Source organism: Uranotaenia lowii, chromosome 1 (assembly GCF_029784155.1).
Source record: "Uranotaenia lowii strain MFRU-FL chromosome 1, ASM2978415v1, whole genome shotgun sequence".
Lineage (NCBI taxonomy): Eukaryota > Metazoa > Arthropoda > Insecta > Diptera > Culicidae > Uranotaenia > Uranotaenia lowii.
In genome coordinates, this window is record NC_073691.1 from 10,531,664 (window position 1) to 10,548,296 (window position 16,633).

At 37.5% G+C, this 16,633-nt stretch overlaps 1 protein-coding gene across 1 annotated transcript in view; it reads right to left on the reverse strand.

Moving 5' to 3' along the window:
• The window catches only part of LOC129748708 (otoferlin-like), a 204,786-nt gene that overhangs the window by 3,680 nt on the left and 184,473 nt on the right, over positions 1–16,633 (reverse strand). Inside the window, exons 9-13 of the mRNA XM_055743399.1 lie at positions 8,489–8,645; positions 8,233–8,419; positions 7,800–8,172; positions 2,859–5,763; positions 2,551–2,797 (exon numbers count right to left, since the gene is read on the reverse strand). Of these exons, the coding sequence (XP_055599374.1) occupies positions 2,551–2,797; positions 2,859–5,763; positions 7,800–8,172; positions 8,233–8,419; positions 8,489–8,645 (3,869 nt within the window). The remainder of the gene's footprint in view (positions 1–2,550; positions 2,798–2,858; positions 5,764–7,799; positions 8,173–8,232; positions 8,420–8,488; positions 8,646–16,633) is intronic.

The following is a 16,633-nucleotide window of genomic DNA, read 5'->3' on the forward strand; positions in this document are numbered from 1 at the left end:
GGCGGAAAATTGGGTCGAAAGTGTGAAGATGTTTGGCAAAGGTGTTCAAGTGAAGCGTAACGGAAATTGGCTAGATGTATGGAAAAAATACTTTAAGCATTAGGGGAGATGAGGGCATAACGAGCACCCAGGGCATAATGAGCACTCCTTATTTCTACATAAGTACGTATTTTCTTAAACAAATTTTCATAAGGATTTGTTGCGTACTATCCATAGTATTAATTTTTCACCAAAAAGAAATATTCTTCTCATCTTTACAGAAATATTAAATAATAACCAGCTAGGTTCTCAAGTGACGAAAATATTATAATTTTTGAGCACCACCAAATAAGCTTTTATGACCTTTAAATCATTTTGATCTTAAATGTACGCACTGCAACATGATCTACAAATTGTTTCTCAATTTTCAACATCAAAAATTTTTTGATTTTTCACTTTAATCAATTTTAAAACGCTTTTTTACTTTAATTTGTTCACTAGAGGCGAACAGAGCACTTTCAATGAAGGCATAATGAGCGTTTTCTGCCGGGGAATCTAGCAGAGAATTCAACTCGATGAAGTCAACTGAATAATAGAGCTACAGCTTGACTTGTGTCGTCTGTCGATTTGGCCTATTGGGAAGGTGTCGGAGAGGTAATCAGTAGACTCGAGTTCGATTCCTGTTCGAGGGGATTTGCACATACCATTCATGATTGATTTTTTTATTGTTACATTATACGGCTAATAGCATCAAAGCATCATCCGTCAAACGAAACACCAGAAATATAATGTATGAGCATGTGTTAATTCTTTGAATTCTACAAACAGACCTAAATTATTTTGTTATTGCTTTGTTTGATGAATCTACGCCTCACCGTTTAGTGCAATCATGATCATGAATGATAAATGAAAAAAAATCACCTCCACCAGGAATCGAACTCGAGCCTACTGATTACCTCTCCGACATCTTACCAAAATGCCAAATCGTCAGACGATACAAGTCAAGCTGTAGCTCTATTACTCAGTTGACTTCATCGAGTCGAATTTGCTTCTAGAATTCCCGGCAGAAAACGCTCATTATGCCTTCATTAATGGTGCTCATACTGCCTCGGGGGATTTCTCATTCTGCCTCTACAGTGACTGGTTTTCAGCTTTCGGCAAAAATTTTTAAAATGCATTTTTAAACGTTTTTATCTACTTTTTCAAGTTTCATCCAATTAGGCAATAGACTATTTGAGTGTCTGAACACGAAACAATGATGTAATTCACATATTACAGCTGTTCTCTATGGTTAAATAAGCATTTTCCTTAAGGTGGCCATTAGGCCCCCATCTCCCCTACTATGGAAAATTCTAAAAGTGATGGCGTGTGCTTAAATGGCGCTGGAAAAAAATGGTAACAACTCCCAAGTAGTCTATGTGACACTGGAAAAAAGTGGAAATTATGAAAAATGCGGATGAATTATTAAAAGCTGTTCAAGTGACACCAAAGAAATAAATTTAAAACAAAATGGCTGAACAGTGGGGTAAATGTGAGAAACTATCTAGGAAAGGAGTTCAAGTGACTCATAATAATGAAGCGAAACGAAAATGGCTGAAGGTGTGGAGAATGTAAGAAAAACTAAAACGAAATGGCTGAAAATTGGGCTAAAAGTGAGAAGATATTTGACAAAGGTGTTTAAGTGACTCATTATAATGAAGCGTAACGGAAATTGGCTGAATGTATGAAAAAATACTTTGAGCATTATTATAGAAAAAATTAAGAGTAATGGCAATGAATTTAAATGACACTGCAAAATGGTAACAACTTTGTCTATGTGCACTGGAAAAATGTGGAAATTATGAAAAATGCGGATAAATTATTAGAAGCTGTTCAAGTGACACCAAAGAAATAAATTTAAAACAAAATGGCTGGAAATTGGGTAAATGAGAGAAAATATCTTGCAATGGAGTTCAAGTGACTCTTAATAATGAAGCGAAACGAAAATGGCTGAATGTACGGAAAGTGTAAAAAAAAACCGAATAAAAATAACATAGGTATAGTTAAAGTTCCCAGTTTTGCGCTAAGAATCTATAACAAAACTATAACGTACACGTACGCAATGAACACATTGTTAAATTTATTTATGTTTGCCTAATTTTAGAAAATCGAAGAAACCGGATAAAGTGGACACATTGACCAAACAATTGAGCTAAGAGCGATCGAAGACTGCTCAATTGGAAAGGGATTTGAAAAAGGCAATGGAAGCAATTACGTCATTGCAAACTTGTTTATTCAGGCCGCAAACTGAAAATTCTCTTGGAAACGACGTCGAATCTAGTTCGAATTGTGACATAATTAATTTACAGGCGAGACAACAACTCGACAATACTTCCGTTTTTAGGTAAACCATCAACTCCTCGAGATGAAAAATTAACACCGAGATTCTACCACGGTGGTTAGACATTTTGATTTCTGATGAATCCTCAAAGTACAGATTGAGCTGCATGTAGCGATTGAAATAACGCTGTGTTTCGATAATCACTGCTTAGAATTTTCCAAGACCCAGGCGCTCTTGGTCTTTTTACTCACCTTACACCCAACCCGGGGGACCTCCTCCCACCGGTGCAGCACCGCCAAGGCCAAATGCTCGTCCCGGTACTTGCAGGTCGTTGGACTATTCCACGTTTGGATTTCCTCATTTGAAAAGGTAAAACAGTACCGCCCAATCGTTACCCGATCCTGCAGGTACTGGGGCGGCTCCAGTTTATTCTCCTTACACAGCTTCGTCAGAATCTGGGTCGGCTTCATCGGGTCCCGCCACTGGTTGTAACCGGTGCTGCAACAATTCAAAAGTTAATTTTCAAAAGGAAATCTCAGTTGCAAATTGTAACACATACTCTTCGTATCGCGCAGCGATACCACACATGGCACGGTGTTTGCTGTAGAACCTGTTTTCCAAATCGATCTTGGTCTCACCAATCAAATCATCGGATCCAACCAGATCCCAATCGTAGATCTGTACTGTAAGCATCGAATCCTGTGGGAAGGTTGCCTCAATTTCGAAGCATTTACCAAACACTGGATTCAACTGTTTGCTAACGTAGTTTTCTTTGTCCGATACTCGTTTACTGCCCAACTGTAGAACAACGTAGGGGTCTGCCTTTCCGTTCAGATCCATCGGATGCAGGTCTGTACCCTTGATCACGTAAACTCTTACCAACACATGGATAGGATCGTTAAGGGGAAGTGTCGGAGCAAAGGCGGGCTCCATGCCCTTCTCGATGGGAAGTCGGTAAACTTTGATCGCACCCTTGAATGAACCAACTATTCGATTCTCATCCTCAGTACTATCACCGGTCTTCTTACCCCGATAAAGTGGGAACGATAGCAACCACTCCTTAAAGTTGTTGTACTCCGGAAGCGATTCCAGTTCTGTGGGATAGATCTGACAGGTCGCCGTATTGGGGCTAGCAGTTTTCTTAGGCGTTGTCTTAGGACTCAATTTGGACACAAACTTCGAAGTTTTGACTCCAAGTTTTTTACCACCTTCGGCTGTGGAACCCACATGGTTCTCCAACGCTCTAGTGTTAGCGACAGTCTTGGAAGCCTCGATTAGCCTTTCGTACGAAAGGAAATACTTCGTCCACCAATCCTTACTGGATTCATCGTCGTCTTCCGCTTCGAAGGTGTCTTCATGCTCCAATTTTTTCTTCGTCTTTTTATTCTTAGCTACTTTACTAACGCAAGCCGCTCCGTACAGGGTGAGGTTATCTCCGGAAAGCGATTTCATGATTGAACTATCGTTCGGCAGGGTGGTGTTGTTCCCGATCATGTCTTTCTGTTTCGAGAGAACTATTTGGCCGTTTTGGTTAATTTTTCGGGTGTCATCCTTAGCCGGCGGTCGATGCATGTACTTGTGGATGGAAGTAATCTGATGGGTGCCGACTAGCGTGTATCGACCGAACGATCTACAGTCTACGGCGCGGATGGTGATCGGTGGTGCGTAGCGCTCCTCCAGGGGCAGTTCTAGGTCGAAGAATTTGAGCATGTTGGCAAAGTTGGGATTCTTTTTGGTGTTCTGGATGACGCTGGAGTTGAGAATCTTACCGGAACATTCGATGTCTATGCGGGGCTTATCGACGGTCATGAAGTGTACCCTTTTGAGGTCTCGAAGACCCCAGAAAAGAACTTCAATTCGGAAGCGCGCTAAATTTGGCCGTACTTCTCTCGGGACTGGTAGGATCGTCATCGTAGCTGGGGCCTTCTTGTCCCCTCGGAATTCGGTAGCTATGTACTTGGGATCAGCCAGCTGTGGGATGTCGTTTGAGCCCAATTCAAGCATTTCAAAAGCTGCCAAAAGCTCACCGGCATTATCAAGACCTCGAGTTATCTCAAACCATTCCAATACCGGATTGGTGTAATGGTTGTCTTTCAGTTTAATGCGAGGTTTCGCCAAGGCTCGACCAATGAACTCCGACTTACCAACCTTATCTTGATCGTAGATATCTATCACAACAGTCGGTGGGTCTCTCTTGATCTCTTCCTTAGCTCCATAAATCACAATTTCGTCGAAGAGCAGTAGCTCGTCCCAGGTAGGACTGAGCGTTTCTTCGATGACTTGTGTTGTTCGAGCGAACTCTGTTATATAAACTGTGGCGTACGGGTCACTCAATCCCGAAGCATCTGAGCCGATCAGTGATCGAGCCTGGTACACGTGAGCCCTTAGTTGGAAGATGTGTTTGTCCACATATCGTACATCTGAAGGAGCCGGCACCGTAGTCTTATCCGCATGCTTCAGTTCATGTGACAGGTCGTAACCTCGAGGAAGACCTTGAAAGAACGACTTCTTGTGCTTCAAAACGCCTAGCCATAGATAAATACTGAGCTTGGCTTGAACCTGCCAACCAGCAGGTCCTTCAGACTGTTTCCCCGGCAATTTGAGAAACACTGTTTGCACTTTGCTACAAAATATTCCTGTTTCTTCCTCGGTCGTAGAATAGATCAGGTCCCGCGCACTGATCCTATGATATGCAACTCGCTTCGCGTTTGCAATCATCCAAATGAAAACATCCGGAAGCGCGTGTTGAGGATCATCGATAAGGAACCTCAGTTTATTCAAATAACTTTGAGCCGTTTTGTACCGTTCCTTCATCGAGCTCTTAGTTACCAAGGCTCTTAGATTCCGTGACATATTCCCGATCGATTCCACCTCCCGTTGACAAAGTTTCATTCGTTCCTTATCCAGCTTAGTTTTCCCCGTTCCTGGTCCAACCAGCGCTCCTTTTGTGATAGTTCCATATTTGTTACAACTGGTAGCAACCTCCTCCAAAACAGCCCTCAACTTAACCTCCGCCGTAGGATCCTCATCCTCGATCAACAAATTCGTCTCCGCCAACCCAATTTCCATCCGCTCCGTGATCTTCGCAATCATGTTACTATTATACATCCGCCTTCGCAAATCAGGAAACGAACACCGTACATCCATGCACGGTTTGTTGTCCCAGTACGGCAGGAAGTAGTGGTTCTTGTCGTGCGAGATCGGCTTCGAGGCACTTGTAGTACTGTTGAACGAGGTCGTGTCCACAGATTCCAGGTCGTCGCCGTCGTCGTTCAGGTTCGTTGCGCTTTCGTTGTGCCCGTCGAGCGAGTTGCCCGAGTTGCCCATGCTCAGCTCGAAGTAGACGGGCCGATCGCACAGTTTCTTCTCGATCATCGAGGCCTCCAGCACCGACCCAAATAGGAAAAAGTCATCGTTCTTGCAGTAGGAGGACTCCGATATAGGCAGCGTTGTTTCGAGTTCCACTGTAAAAAAAGGAAAAGAGGGGAAGGTTTGTAAGATTATTCTTATGTTTATTTGTCTGACATCTGTGTATAAAATGAGAAATATACCATAACAATTTCTTAGATAATTGGTTTTTTTGACTTTCAAACCTCAATCAAGTTTATACACAAACCCAACAAAAAAAAATTATCAAATCATAGGAAATCATTATGGTTGAGTATCGTGTATGCATTTCATAAAAATGACAAAATATGACAAAAAATGAAAAAAATGTCAAAAAATGACAAAAAATGACAAAAAATGACAAAAAAAGATAAAAATGACAAATACTTACAAAATGACAAAAAATGACAAAAATGACAAAAATGACAAAAATGACAAAAATGACAAAAATGACAAAAATGACAAAAATGACAAAAATGACAAAAATGACAAAAATGACAAAAATGACAAAAATGACAAAAATGACAAAAATGACAAAAATGACAAAAATGACAAAAATGACAAAAATGACAAAAATGACAAAAATGACAAAAATGACAAAAATGACAAAAATGACAAAAATGACAAAAATGACAAAAATGACAAAAATGACAAAAATGACAAAAATGACAAAAATGACAAAAATGACAAAAATGACAAAAATGACAAAAATGACAAAAATGACAAAAATGACAAAAATGACAAAAATGACAAAAATGACAAAAATGACAAAAATGACAAAAATGACAAAAATGACAAAAATGACAAAAATGACAAAAATGACAAAAATGACAAAAATGACAAAAATGACAAAAATGACAAAAATGACAAAAATGACAAAAATGACAAAAATGACAAAAATGACAAAAATGACAAAAATGACAAAAATGACAAAAATGACAAAAATGACAAAAATGACAAAAATGACAAAAATGACAAAAATGACAAAAATGACAAAAATGACAAAAATGACAAAAATGACAAAAATGACAAAAATGACAAAAATGACAAAAATGACAAAAATGACAAAAATGACAAAAATGACAAAAATGACAAAAATGACAAAAATGACAAAAATGACAAAAATGACAAAAATGACAAAAATGACAAAAATGACAAAAATGACAAAAATGACAAAAATGACAAAAATGACAAAAATGACAAAAATGACAAAAATGACAAAAATGACAAAAATGACAAAAATGACAAAAATGACAAAAATGACAAAAATGACAAAAATGACAAAAATGACAAAAATGACAAAAATGACAAAAATGACAAAAATGACAAAAATGACAAAAATGACAAAAATGACAAAAATGACAAAAATGACAAAAATGACAAAAATGACAAAAATGACAAAAATGACAAAAATGACAAAAATGACAAAAATGACAAAAATGACAAAAATGACAAAAATGACAAAAATGACAAAAATGACAAAAATGACAAAAATGACAAAAATGACAAAAATGACAAAAATGACAAAAATGACAAAATGACAAAAATGACAAAAATGACAAAAATAACAAAAATGACAAAAATGATGAAAATGATGAAAATGACAAAAATGTCAAAAATGTCAAAGTTGCCAAAAATTATTCCTTGGCTTTGAAAATAAATCATCAGCATATGTTCATGTTTTTTTGGGATGTCAAACAAAGATCATGAAATTACAGATAAAAAAAATTTACGTTTGAGTGTTGTGCTTGTTCATATCTTATCATAGGATAGACAAGAAGATAAAGACCTTTCACAAAAGTCAAAACTAAAGTCAATACAGGGAACCTCAGGATCAATAGCTTGTGCAGTGAGTTTATTCATAATGTCATGTTCAGAGATTTTTGACATTTGTGACTGAAACATGTTTGCTTAAATATGGAAAAATACATAATAACATTTTTAGAGTACAAGAATGCCTTTTGGTTTATTTGAGGAACCTGAAATCTTTTAAAGTGTTAAGAATTTCTAAATACTTTCGTAACTGTTCTTCTTTAGCACTCATTCTTTCAAGCTTAGAAGATGTATTGTATCAAGTTTAACGTAAGTTTGTATAATTTTAGTCAAAACTTACCATTTTTATCCGTAAACAGCTCCACATTATCCGTTATCTCAGTCCGAATAGCCACCAGCAACCTTGCCCGATAGCTAACACCTTCCCCTAAGCCAGTGTTCAAGTTCGAATGCTGATCCAGAAGCGCATAGTCCCTCGTAGATCCATACAGGTGCACAAACGACGGTCCATAGGTGGGCAGGAAACCCTTCTCCCCATCATTGGAAACCTGCTTCAGATCGATGTAATGTGTCCCAATGATCGATGGTTTCATCGGATCAGCATCCCGCAGCTGAATCTTAATCCGTTGACAAAGCGGCGGAAACATCTCCGTAAACACCAGCTGCTCGTTCCATACAGGATTGTAGGAAGCCTTCTTGACGCTGGTTTTACCCTAAAATTTTGACAATGAATTAAACGGCAGTTGAGGCTTTTAAATGGTGAAGTAACTTACACTTAGCCCGGCAAAGGAGACCTGCACGTACGGATTGACCAAGTCTTTATTCTCGCCAGTAAAGGCCCGTTTAACGTTCGCCATGATGGAGGAATTCATCCGAGGTAGGCCATCTGCTCGGTAGATTTTAACGATGAACTTGGCCCGTTGTCGCTCGATGGGAACGCCGTCCGGAAGTAGAAGGTTTCTGTTGGATAAATAACAATGAAGTTTATTTCAGTGTCAATATCGAAGAAGATCTTAACAGTAGACTTACGCTTCTATGTCGTCCGGATCCTTTTCCGATTTTGGAGGAACTTTGACCGTATCGCCCTTGCCGATGATGCCGACGTCACACTTCAGGTAACCTTTGGGTCCGGAGGCCAGATCTTCCGGATCCGTCAGCAGTGCCCATTTGTGGTAGAATTGGTGATCTTAGGAAATAAATTTAAAAGAAATTATTTTCCTTTTCATAAACGAAACTTTAGATGCTTTCAAATGCACAAACCCTAGATATAAAACATTCCAATCAAACTAAAGCTTAACGATGGGATTGAGACATCCAAAGCTAGAATAATCAATCACAAAATTACACACTCATGCAGCAAAACAAGACATAAAATAAAACATGCCGGTGTAAGTATCCCGTCTAGATGTGATCATCATTCTTGGATTCAAGTGTGCGCAAAGGAAGTGCAAGCAATGCAATGGAGAATAAATAAATGACCATCAATGTTAATTTTATTATCACTTCCGCCGTCCCGTCGAGAAAAACGAGAAACGGGTAGAAATCTGATGACCGGTGCTAAAAAGCTTACTGCACTACCGCTTGTGCGAGCTCAATAGAGCTTCACAGAGCAGTAAAACGACAAACCACTTTGTGACCGACGACGACCGGGAGTTTATTTTTCGTTTTTACCTTCATTTCGTTGGACCCACCCCCCTCTCACAGTTCCAACAAAGTGCATTAGCTACGGGAAAACAATTATCCTGTTTTACTCATCTTCCTTTTTGGTGTTGTACCGATTAAATGCAGCGGATGCGTCTCGGAAGACCAGTAGTGTTATTACAATTTGACACTGTCATAATGTTGTCGCAGTTCTTCTCGGCCATAATTACCGAGCTCAATTGGCTCTTTGTTCTTGGAGTTTCGATTCTCTATCAAGTTCAAGTTTTTTTTTCGATGATTTTCTTCATAAGACTATGAAAACTTTTTGGTTCTTTTATCAAACCGAAAGCCTTGCTTGAATTCTAAAAATGATGTATTTTGTTGTTTTGACGTTCAAGTTGACGTTTGTAAATGAGAAAATTTCGTTAAAAATCCTTAACACATTAAAACATACCATAGTGTAGGATTTAAAAAGTTTTAGAATGCTTTTTTGTTTACTAAAACAACCAGCAAGTTTTCAGAGTATCATTATTTTTTTTCCTAGCTCATGATTTATAACGAGTTTAATATTCACTTTTCGCAATGTTTCTATGTTTCTTTTATCTCTCTTTCGAATAGTAAGAAATAATTCTACTAAGTGTGAAAAACTAGAAACTTTGGCCATCAAAAATACCGTTTGGTTTAAAAAAAGAACCAAATAGCTTCCAGAGCATTATGAATGTCATAATATTGTCACAAGTTTTATTGCTAACTCAAATACCTTTGTTCGTAAAAGTCCAGCCATTTGCATTGTCGGTCCTCATTTTAATGGACTGATGAACAATTTTCATGAATGGAACTAAAATGTTATATTATGAAGAAACATAAAAAAACGGTGTTGTGAACCTTTAAGAATGTCGTTTGGTTTTATAAAAGATCCATAATTTTTTTACAGAATAAAAAAAATTTCCTAGACCCGTACTGACCCAAAAGCTTATATTCCTCCGTACCGTTGTTTGCCCAAGTGTTTATTCACTCTATTAATTCTCTCGCATTGTTATACTTCATAATTTGAATCAAATCAACTTATCCTTATTAAAGCTAGAGAGCTTAATCAGCTATAATCGAAAACGATATTCGATGCTTATATCGTGATACGGTGATATGATTTCAACAGCTCTTTAGTATACTCTCTTCCCTTTTCTCCCTATCCAAACTTAACCGGATAGCTACACGATGGCGACGACGCGGTGGCAGCCAATATTTATTTTTCTCCTGTGTCAACAGAATCGTTTGTGCGCTATCGTTGTCACCGCCATCCGCCGCAACTTGTATTTTTCCTCCACTCCAAACAACAAATAGACACCCGGTTCACCTTAAAACGAAAAAAAAAAATCACCTACCCCGCAGAATTTATCTGCTGCTTAAATCACAACCGTGCTTTTTGGGTTTTAGACATATGTGTTTGCAAGGCAACACCGTCTTTCACAAACGTGAACCGAAGATTTTCACGATGTGTGTTTACACCTGTAATGTAACCAAATGCCATTACCAGCGTGGAGAGGGTTGTTCTATCCATCTGACACAATAAACGAAAGCAGGGACTGACTTTTCGGTAGAACCAGTAGATGCGTTCAATTTTTGTTCAATTGAAAATTTAATCAGCTAAAATTTTCAAGGCTCATCTTCGATTTTTGTTTTGTTTTGATTTTTTGATTATAGTCGTGTTACCGTTTCTACTCTACAGTCAAACTTATTCGGTACAACTGCTTCCGATGATTACTGTTGGGCGCGAGCTCGTTGACATCGGCTCAGGAGGCAACTGACTTGCTGATTGAGCTATATCACAAGCCCACTCGTTTCTGAATGGTTTTAGATGTATGGTAGGTGATCATTTTCTCAGGACTCAGGGCCTCAAACCATGCCCTTCATGATTTTTTTTTTGAGAATGAGCGCCAGTGTTTTACAAGACTCAAAAGTCCTCTGATTCTTCCATGCTTTCAAAAGCGTTCCTGAACATGGTCCTTCGAGTCGGATTCAACTGATGCTTTCGACGCGCATAGCTGCCATTTTTCGCCGATTTTCGTGATTTTTTGCGAAAAATATTAGGAGGCTTTTGAAGTTACCGTCACCAAAGAAAATTAAGTAGCAAGTTACGCGGCTTAACTATTCAAGATATCTCATTCGAACTTCCAAAATATTATACAGTGTATTGGGCAAAAGTGTGCTACTTTGCTGTTTCTAAAACTCTTTAGAACATATTATATCTAAATTATCACTCGCAATGATGACTTTTTTGACAAAGTTGCTTGAATTGGTGCATGCCGAAAACTTTTCTCAGAAACTTTTTTCTGGATATAAAAAAGTTGTTTTATTTTTCTCTTACTGCTAGGTGGCCTAATAAATATTTTAAAAGATTCATTTTCTACACTGTATTAAAAAAATGTCCGTACAGCACATACCTTGAAATCCAAACAATCAAAAAGTGCTCTCTTTGAGTCAATAAAAATACTCCAATTACATCATTCGCTGCAGAAACTAGTCCTTTTTGTAGATCAATATTAATAATGTTTATGAATTAAACCTTGCAAATAATATAAATCATTTTGTATAGAAAGTCCCAAAATCGACGTCAAAAAATTGTCCGTATACTGAGGCCTTTGTCAAATATTAGTCAAGAAAACAGTTATGTGTCAGTTTGTCAAACGCAGAAACGTGCGTTGAATCTCAGCAAACACACTGTGGCCTGAGCGATAAATACGGTAAAATGAACGGTATTTAGCATAAATTAGTAGATTTCAACAATTTGTGGATTAAATTAACAGGAAAATGTCTGCTTCTCACAAAAAATATTCGTTGACATCCGGAAACTGATTGTTGACCTGAAGAATGACGGTAAAAGCTTGTCCGAAATTGCAAGTATTGTAAAACCACCACGATCGTCGGTTCAGTATGTCCTTCAGAACTTTAAGAAGACTAACTCCCTAGAAATACTCCAGGAAGAGGCCGCAAACTGAAGCTTACGGATCGTCACCATCGCATCATTGTCAGGGAAATCAGTCAGAATCCTAAAATCAGTGCCCCGAAACTAGCTGACAGCTTGAATAATTTTGAAAACATACAGGTTAATCCTCAAACGGTACGGAACATACTTCATGAGAAAAAATACCGAGGTCGTGTTGCCATTTGCGCTGAAAGCACCCCACACCATTACATGGCTACCACCGTGCTTAACTGTCGGTCGCAAATTTTTCGGATCCAATTCAGTATTTGGATTACGCCATACTGCTACATGTCCGTCAGACCCAAAAATATTAAATTTGCTTTCGTGAGTGCTTCCGGTTCCAGGACATACTTTTGAGCGTATTCCAGCCGCTTTTTCTTATTCTTAACAGGTATAACGGCTTCTTACGAGCAACACGACTTCGGTATTTTTTCTCATGAAGTATGATGCGTACCGTTTGAGAATTAACCTGTATGTTTTCAAAATTCTTCAGGCTGTCAGCTAGTTTCGGGGCACTGATTTTAGGATTCTGACTGATTTCCCTGACAATGATGCGATGGTGACGATCCGTAAGCTTCAGTTTGCGGCCTCTTCCTGGAGTAGTCTCCAGGGAGTTAGTCTTCTTAAAGTTCTGAAGGACATACTGAACTGACGATCGTGGCTGTTTTACTATACTTGCAATTTCGGACAAGCTTTTACCGCCATTCTTCAGGTCAACAATCAGTTTCCGGATGTCAACGGATATTTTTTGTGAGGAGTAGACATTTTCCTGTTAATTTAATCCACAAATTGTTGGAATCTACTAATTTATGCTAAATACCGTTCATTTTACCGTATTTATCGCTCAGACCACAGTGTGTTTGCTGAGATTCAACGCACGTTTCTGCGTTTGACAAACTGACACATAACTGTTTTCTTGACTAATGTTTGACAAAGGCCTCAGTGTACGGACAATTTTTTGACGTCGATTTTGGGACTTTCTATACAAAATGATTTATATTATTTTTAAGGTTTAATTCATAAACATTATTAATACTGATCTACAAAAAGGACTAGTTTCTGCAGCGAATGATGGAATTGGAGTATTTTTATTGACTGGAAAAGTGGACTTTTTGATTGTTTGGATTTGTGCTGTACGAACAATTTTTTGATACAGTGTAGCTCTTGTAATGTTGATCGTTTTTCTCGTAAATACTATAGGTCTTAAATGCGTAGTTTCAGCAGAAATCGGGTTTGATTGTCTTTTTCATTTTTTTTTCTTTGGTGATGACTTTTTCAATTCTACAAAATTATGACTTTCTTTAAAAAAATGAAAATTCAATGTACAATGTACAAAAAGTGTACTTTTGACTAAGGTTTACAATAATCAATGGGCTCAAAAGATGCGCAACGTTATGAATTGCAACTTTACAGAATAAAAAGTAGAGCTATAATTAGTTGTTTAAAAGTTATTCAAGTTGCACTCCGTGATGTGGATGGGGTGACAGCCATAGAAACCAAACAAACACCTGATATCATACTTTTTTATCTTTTTATCGATTTTTGAATCACTAGGAAGAATCAAGTCACGCTTCTAGACTTGTTATAATTTTCTAGAGTAGGGGAATTGATGGTAAAATGCATATGATGCATATATTTTCGAAGATAAATTCGCGTCTACCATCATGTTCAATCGATTCCCCGGATATTTTTTGCAGCAAAGATAAGCAAAGATTTTGTTCTTTAAGGAGAGTAGTTAACGAATTATTTTGCAGTTCAAGCACATTCATAGGCCATTGTGTTATGCTTTAATTTTATTGAGATTCATAATTTCTAAATTAAGAAATCTTGTGTTGTCAATAATATGCCAAACAAACAGTAAACTGTTTCGTTTATTTTCTGGAGTGTAAGTAGAGGTTTTCTGACACCACTTTTTGGTACAATTTAGTTAGGTTGAAATAACCAGTGGTTCTATTTAAACTAATGATGACAACTACAAAGCCTAATACGCCTTTACGGATTGTTCGATAAACATACAATTTTTAATTGTTATGTTTATTGCTGAAAAAAAAATGAACTACGTATAATGGAAAAAGTGAACTAACAAAATTTTTTAATAAAAATTTTTGATAACAGCCAACATAGTAATCCTTCACTAATGACGCAAGGGAACAGTATTTGAGATGCTTTTCTCGAATATACTCTTGGTATATAAAAATTATTACTCAAATCTATCTTAACAAGATATTTACATCTTTTCCAGATATAGCTTTGATGTAAAAATCTTTCTTCTTGTTGTTTCGAAAAAAAAAAAACGATGATATCTCTTTTCGATTCAACCAATTGTTTTTATCTGACCCAATTTGACTATGTGCTTCGAAGCTTTTATTGAAACTTTAAAGCTCTTCTTCCCATGCATCGGGTATTGTTTTGAAATAGTACCTATGCGCGCCTCTCAGCCAGAAGGTCGAGGTTAGAATCTCCGGATTGTACCTAAAATTTTCTAGAGTTGAGTATTTAAGTTTGAAACATTTCCTAAATGTTTGAGAACAATGTAGGAGGAAATGCAACATTCCATAGAAATGCTTAAGTGCAAGAAAAAAATCCAAGCAACCAGAACCAGCAGTATTAATAAAGTTTGGAAATTACCCAAGTCACCAAGTCTACCTAAATGCGTGCCTCCAAATTTTGAATTTAGCTGATTTACTCGTAAACAAGCATTAAAGTTACGAAAAGTTTCTCAAATAGCCAGCTTATTACCACTTTGAATATTAGTTGCCTGTAGAGCAACTTTTTGAGAGCGGCTTTGTGGCAGCGTCAGTGGCTATCATCTCGAAGGGTCGCGTTCAAATCAGGTATAAGGACTACTTTTTTCCATTAGGTTATTTGATTGCTAGAGAATGCATAGAAAATAAATGTGTAGTAGAGCTGGCGTGCGTGTCGGCATGAATCGAACAAAACCAAAAATAAATATTATGATGAGTTGAGTTGGAGTTGAGGAATGAAATGGATTCCGAGAAACCGGCAGCACTACATGGAGGGCAGCAGAGTATCAAAATACGGCTGCTGGTGATCGAAGTAAGAGAGGAGAGAAAAGGAGAGAAATATTTGGTTTTTTGCTTATTTAACGATTAACATGTGAGTTGATCAAAAGGTCTTTAAAATTTGTAATGGAACTTCAAAGTTTCAATTAGAATTTAAATTTAAGCTTAATAAAACGAACATAAGCTTATTCATTGAGCTAATAAGCTGTGTTTGGTCTGTTTAACGAGACTTTTGGTTGCTTGGGCAGTACATGATATAAAAGTTATTGAAATTTGTTTTTTTTTTATCTGGTTTCAAGAAAGTCTTCAGCAAGCTTTTATTTCTGCTTGATTATGAGACTTGAAAGTGTCGATGAGAACTAAAACTTTCGCATACGAACAAGTTAAAATCAATTTTTGCAATCTTGACACCTCGGAAAACTGTGAATTTCGATGCCTTGTATTATCCTTGTGATTAAACAGATTCACCTCTCTCCTTAGGAAAAATGATTGCGAATCATCACTAAACATTATTTGAACTTCTTTCAGTTTAGAAACAGCGATTCTTTTACTTAAATCCTTTATACTTACTTGCTCAACTTCAATGGAATTCTATGAACACAAGCTTACCACAGGTGGTATAGTTAGGTGGTATGAATAAAAAAATAGAAATTACCTCGGTAGCTTTTACTTAGCTCAAACTTAAGACCGACAAATTTGAGAGCATTTGCTTAGCTAGGTATGAAAAAAACTCAACGAAACATTGACTTCACACCTACTCCGGAATAAACACATCCATGCCAATCAAAGAATTTAATTCATGAAACTGCTTTAAAACAGTAAAAGCAATTTCATGGGCTTTTTTCATATCAGTCATTGTATGGAATTTGCTGACACGCTGTTACCACAAAATATTAATCTTTAGGGCCTTTCAGGTGCAGGGATTGACGTTAAAGTTGATGATTGAGGCTCTCAAATATGAAGTAGAAAATTGCCTTGAAACCTAATGAAACAACGCCGGTTTATGACACTGATTTTTAAGAAAACGGAATAAGCTTCCCAAAAATTTAAAAATTTCAAAACTTTTGAGCCGTCCTTCTTCTTTTTGGAAAAGGACCAACTCAGGCCAACGACACATAGAACCGAAGAAAAAACAATAAACATGAATAGGTAAACCATGTTGTGTTGTGTTGTCCTTACTGGGGCTTCGCCGACATGTGTTCTCTCTGTTTAATGCCACAGGTGGAATGGGTTGTGTGATTTTTGTTCACTCGGTACGGAGCGCTTCCCACTGGTGTTTTAACAAATGGAGGGCAGGTGGATGGTTTTTTTTTCTGACTCCCTTGCTACCAGATACCTTCAAGAAAGTGTGCTCCAGAAGCAACAAAACCAGCAGCAGCTTCATTGAAAGTTATACATGCTGTCAGTCAGGTTTTTCTTTTGACTTGGGGAGATGTGTGGTGGGAATGAGGAAAGACAACCCTTCCATCTTCTAGCTCAAGCGTAGAAAACAGTGACAAGTGATGGAGTGCGGGCGCAGCCAAAGTT